We start from the raw sequence: 6172 nt of genomic DNA, 5'->3' as shown, positions 1-6172 counted from the left end.
GCCTTCGTGCTGTAAGTTGATATGAGGGCCTTCGTGCCGTTGTGGTTGTCGACCTTCATGCCGTTGTGAATGTCGGCCATCGTGTCGTTTTTTTGCAGGTTTTGGAAACCTCCCCGTGCTGCCGAAATTTTGAACAAACAATAACCTATTGTCTTTTTATGCAGGAGAAGAGTACGTCGAAGGGACCCGAAGGACCCCGATCATCTTCGTCGACGTCGTGGTTCTACCTGTGCTGCGTCACCTCGCCACTGCGTCGATTCACCACTGCCCCGCTAGCCTTACTTCACCGACACCCTAGGTATAAATAACCTCTTTTTCCGCATGTCTGTCGTAGCCCGCGCGTAACCCAGTTAGGCGTCTCCCGTCCGAAAGAGATACGGTCGTAGGTATGCGGATCTTTGCGTATCTGCGACCGTATCTATTTCGGATTGTCCACGTTTTTTGGACAGCCCGTGGATGCGTAGATGGGTTAGTTTCCATGGTCCGCTCCGGTCCGAGAAGGAGTTTCGGCAACACCTCCCTATTGTTCTTCGGATACACACTCTCCCTTGCAGGACATGTATCGGGAGAACAGCGGGGAGGTGCTGCCAAAATTCTGTCTCAGAGAGGAGCGAAGCATGGAAACTGACCTCATCTACGCATCCGCGGGTGGGATTAGGACCTATTCTCACCTATTAGACAGTAGGAATACCGCGTAGATGCAATTGATGGTCACAATACTCTATGCTGTAAATGTTAAAGGATGGAGGACCGTCAGTGGATGTACACGGGCTGGAGAAGCGGGAGTGACTACGACTATGAATGGGTGAAGGGGACAGATGGTTTCTTAAAACATGCATTTGGCCCAGGAGCAAGAGGACATTCTCTAGTTTGGTGTCCCTACAGCAAATGTGACAACAGGAGAAAAGTAGACGAGAAGACCATGGGTGGACATCTTGTGTTCAATGGTTATACGCCTGGCTACCAGCAGTGGATCTACCATGGTGAAGCAGATCGTATAAGAGTGGAGGTGGTGAGACCACGCCTCGAGGCTTTTGATGATGATGCCGGGGGTAGCAGACATGCTAAATGACGCCCACCAAGCTCACTTCGCTGAACGACGTGAGAAGGAGGAGATGGAGGAATCCACAAAGGACTTCTACAAAATATTGGACTCAGCACAGAAACCCCTTCATGAGCGTACAATGATTTCTCAGCTGGATGCGATTAGACGCATAATGGGGTTGAAGGCCGAGTTAAACCTGAGTCGAGAAGGCTTCGATAAGATGTTGGCCGTGTTTGGCACCATGCTACCGGAGAAGCACACTTTGTCGACGAACTTGTACGAGGTAGAGAAACTCCTTCGTATGCTTAAGATGCCATATGACAAGATACATGTTTGTCCGAAGGGGTGCGTCCTATTTAGGAAAGAACACAAGGATGCAAATTACTGTCCAAAGTGTAAATCCTCCAGGTACCTGGAGGTAGACTCTGGTGATGGTCAGAAGAAGCAGCTTCCGATCCCTTGTGAGAGTGCTACGGCACCTTCCTTTCCTACCGAGGATCCAACGGCTATTCATGAATGAGGAATCTGTGAAACAGATGACATGACATAAAGATGGCAAATGGTACAATCCTGGGAAGATGGTACATCCGTCTGATGCTGAAGCATGGACGTATTTCAATGACAAACATCGTGACAAAGCAGCTGAGGCCCGTAATGTATGTGTCGCGCTGGCAACAGATGGGTTCAATCCTTATGGAATGATGGCTGCCCCATACACATGCTGGCTCGTTTTTGTTATCCCCCTCAATCTCCCTCCCGGCATCTCCTTTCAACGGCATAACGGCATAACGTCACCGAGATGCACCACCATGGGCGCGTCCAGGCCCACATAGACTACTACAGGTCGGTACTTAGGCAGTCCCTCCCCAAGACTCAAGCAAGACATATTACGCTGACCCAGGATCAGTACCTTGAGGTAGGCGAATAACATTCATAATGATTCGTTTTGATATTAAGTAGGTTCAATTTCATCTTCTTATATGTCAAATACTCGATGACTTGTAGGTGATTCCCTGGTGATGCCGATCGTATCCTGAGTGCTGGGCCATGATCGTGGACAAGTGGTTATCACAGGACTTTGTTGACACGCACGAGAGGCAGCGGGAACAGCGTCTGATGAGGCAAGGTCTAACTCACCATCAAGGCAGCCGTAGCCTCATCGGATACAAACAAGCATACATAAGTGATTTCTTTCATTTATTTTGACGCTCAATTCTGCTTGATTTCTCATCATCTTCCCGTCTTTCTCGTAGGAGGCTACGCACCCGGGTGAGGAGGTCTCGGAGTTCTCTACGTGGGCTATGTCCCACATGGGCAGGGCGTCGTCCTTTATCTCCTTCGACCCGGCTGCCCCACCCCAGGCGTACTCCAACCCGAACGTGTGCACTAAAGTCCAAGAGTACATGTCAACTGTAAGGGAGATCTATGGGGAAGATTACAATATGCGCACTGAGCCCATTGATGCAGAGGCGATCATGAGGCTCGGAGGAGGCAAGAAGCATGGGCGGCTGTGGATTGCAGATGGCACCATCGACTCCACCACTGTTCCCTCCCTCGACGCTATCCGAGCACAGAGCACGAGCTCCAGCCAGCCCATACGTCCACGGCCTTCTCCAGCACTGCAGCAGGTCCAAGCACTCCAGGTAATTCTTGTTTTACTCGTCGTACGTAGATATTTACACACCTAAATTAGATTTGCATTACTGATATATTGGAGTGAAATATTATAGGCCGAGCTGCAAGAAACAAGAAGGCAAAGTCAAGAGCATAACGCGGAGCTGACCGCACAACTACAGGCCCAGAAGGTCGCGTTCGAGGCTGCGCAGAAGCAGATGGCGGAGATGATGGTGATCATGCAAAGTCTTGGGCAAGCATCGGGTGTACCTGTGCAGTTTTCAGCTCCTCCACCTCTTACTCCTGCAGCTACTCCTATAAGTATGAAAGTTCACTTTTCGCTTGTGCTTTGCATGTATGTCGGCTTTCGTGCCGTTGTGGATGTCGGCGTTCGTGCCGTTGTGGATGTCGGCGTTCGTGCCGTTGTGGATGTCGGCGTTCGTGCCGTCGTTTCTTGCAGGTTTTGGAAACCTCCCCGTGTAGGGGAGGTGCTGCCGAAATTTTCAATTGAGTCTAATCTTTTTGTATTCCTAGATTACTAGATGCAATCTCTAAGTTCCAAAACTGTTTTCCCGGATTACTCACACATGCGATCTTTGCTCCTTTGTGTAGCTTCCGTCCATGGGTTCCAATCAACCCGCTAGTGCGTCACTGGGTGATCCTGCTTTTCCTTCACCATCGTCTCATAGGCTAGCTTGATGAGGACTCGTGCTAGGTGATATGGTTGGACTTTAGCGTGATTTGTGATTTATGGCTGTGACTTGTGCTTGAATTTCATTAACTTGTCGTAATAAACATGTGACTTGTCGTTGTAATATATTGTGATTTGTGGTTCACAATTATGGTTGTGATATATTGTGAGAAAATGGGTTCTGTGTAATATATATATGTATATATATGAAATGCTTGTGTCGATGGAATGCAAAAAACAAATAAAAAATTAAATTTTTGTCTCTTTGCCGAGGGCAATGACCAAGGCCCTCGGCAAAGAAGGGTCCTTTGCCGAGGGCCCTAGCAATAGTCCTCGTCAAAGATTTTTTTGGAAAAATCCTAAAAATTTCTTTGCCGAGGGCCAGGGAGCAGGCCCTCAGCAAAGGTTTTAAAAAAAAAAACAAAAAAAAACTATTTCTTTGCCTAGGGCCGGCCCTCAGTAAACAAATTTTTTTTAAAAAAAAACCTTTGCCGAGGGCTCTGGCAATAGCCCTCGGCAAAGTTTTTTTGGGAAAAATCCTGAAAATTTCTTTGCCGAGGGCCAGGGAGGAGGCCCTCGGCAAAGGTTTTTTTTAAAAAAAATTATTTGCCGAGGGCCGGCTCTCGGCAAAAAAAATTCAAAAAAAATCATTTCGTTGCCGAGGGTCGGCCCTTGGCAAAGAAACCGCCAACGGCGCCGGCGCGTGACGGCTTTTTTTCTTTGCCGAGGGCCGTCCTGGCCCTCGGCAAAGGCTTTGCCGAGTGCCCGATAAAGGGCCCTCGGCAAAGACCCTTTCGTCGTCTAAAAATTTCCCAAGTTGTCTTTACCGAGAGCAGCCCTCGGCAAAGCCTTTGCCGAGGGTTTCTGGTCTTTTGCTAAGGGCCCTTTATCGGGATGCGAGTCCAGTAGTGCAGCCTGCATCTTGGCCATCTTTGGTTAAGGGTTTAAAAAGTGTCGTGTTGTCTTGCCTATATATATACATACCAAGTCTAGACAAAAGCAGCAGGCCATGTCAACTCACAGGTTAAAACCTTCATGTTTTCCAACGCAAGCCATAGCACTCTCTCCTCTGCGTTCTTCACGGTATGCAGCTTTTGGCAGGGCAGTACATGCGCAAGGGTGTGGTCCAAACGAGAAAAGCAAGCTCAGGCCCCGTTTACATGCAAGTCAAAAACCAAAAATTTTCAAGATTCTCCGTCACATCAAATCTTGTGGCACATGCATGGAGTACTAAATATAGATGAAAAAAAAACTAATTACACAGTTAGCCGAGAAATCGTGAGACGAATCTTTTAAGCCTAAATAGTCCATAATTGAATAATTTTTGTCAAATAAAAACGAAAGTGCTACAGTAGCCAAAAGCCAAAAATTTTCGGAACTAAACAGGGCCTCAGCGAGTGCTCTGGCTTTTTGTCAGATGGGCCACTGAGGTCTTCGGCGAGATGTTGGGTTGGCTGGTCGTATGGCGAAGAAGTATTACTGGTTGGTTTGTGTGAGAGAAAAATACTATTTTGGTTGGAAATTTACGATCGTTTACAACAAGCCACAGCCAAACGAACAGGCTGAATACTGATCTGGACAGTGAGATGATAGTAGATACTAGGGCGCTGCCGTGGTGGTTAATTAAAGTTGCTAACACGTCGGGTCCCGGCATAAGACTGTCTCCAACAGCGCACACAAAAGACGACCAAACGCAAAATGCATTGTGCACAGTGGTTTTACGTCCCAAAATCACGATCCAACGGAGGACGCAATCAAGCTAGCCATTTTGCGTAGCAACGGTGTCGGAAGGCAAAAAAGCGTTGTCGTTCTCGACGACGCAAAACACAGAGAGAGAGGGAGGAGCGATCGACGCCGGGCCCGGCACAGGGACGGGGCCGATGGAGGTCGGTGGAGGCGTGGCTGCCGTCGTGGAGTCCGGATCCGCCCGGCCGCCATCGGAGGGAGCAGGGGTAGGCGGCATCGAGCAGGGGAGGGGCTGCGGTCGCCGATGGAGGTCGGTGGGAGCAGGGACAGGCGGCGTCGGGCAGGGGAGGGAGGATCCCGCCGGCGAGGTCTGCCTGCGGTGGAGCAGCGCCGCCGGCAAGGGCCGCTCGCCGCCCGCGGAGAAGAGCGTGCCACCGGAGCTCGCCCGCACGGTGGCGGCGGGTCCAGATCTCGCCGGGCACAGCGACACTAGGGTTGGAGCTCGGAGCAGCCCGCGGACGACGACGGCGAGGCGGGACCGCGGCGCCGGCGTGCCCGCAGACGGGGGCGCTCGGCCAAGCGGCACCGCGGATGGGGGCGCTTGGCCAGGCGGGCTTGCGAACGGAGTTACCGGCGACCTCGGCGCTCGGCGGCTCGGCGGGGAAGGAGGCGGGATCTGCTCAGCGGGGAGGGAGGCGCTCCCATCGGCGGGCCTGCGAGAGGAGGAAGGGAAGAGGCGGCGGGGCTCGCGAGAGGAGGAAGGGAAGAGGACGCCCTGTTGCGCCCGACGGTTGGAGAAGGGAGTTTATGGGTCACGGACCCTTTCACTGTGCGCAACCTAAACCGGGAAATGCGTCTTGTTTTTGGGTTGGATCTGTTGGAGACAATCTAAGTGCCTCTGCTAGTGCCTAGTGCAGCCATGCGTACGTGTTACCCGTGTACATATTGTTCCACAAGTTGGTCTACTTTGTCTTTTTGTTGCGAAAGCAAAGCATTTTGGTAGGTGACTTAGCCCTTGTTTAGTTCCAGGAATTTGGATTTTGGAGCTACTGTAGCACGCTCATTTTTATTTGGCAAATAGTGTTCAAACATGGACTAATTAGGCTTAAAACGTTCGTCTCGCAATTTCCCACCAA

General features: G+C 50.6%; 1 protein-coding gene across 1 annotated transcript; it reads left to right on the top strand.

The window, feature by feature from the left end:
• The first annotated feature begins 5230 nt into the window (after nt 1-5230).
• Nucleotides 5231-5878, top strand: LOC136548864 (uncharacterized). The gene has a single exon (XM_066540238.1). It carries the CDS (start codon nt 5231-5233, stop codon nt 5876-5878), a length of 648 nt encoding a protein of 215 aa, XP_066396335.1.
• Nucleotides 5879-6172: the final 294 nt, after the last annotated feature.

Source organism: Miscanthus floridulus, chromosome 4 (genome assembly GCF_019320115.1).
Source record: "Miscanthus floridulus cultivar M001 chromosome 4, ASM1932011v1, whole genome shotgun sequence".
In the NCBI taxonomy this organism is placed as follows: domain Eukaryota; kingdom Viridiplantae; phylum Streptophyta; class Magnoliopsida; order Poales; family Poaceae; genus Miscanthus; species Miscanthus floridulus.
The sequence above is the reverse complement of the archived record's forward strand: the minus strand, read 5'-3'. Positions and strand labels throughout refer to the sequence as shown.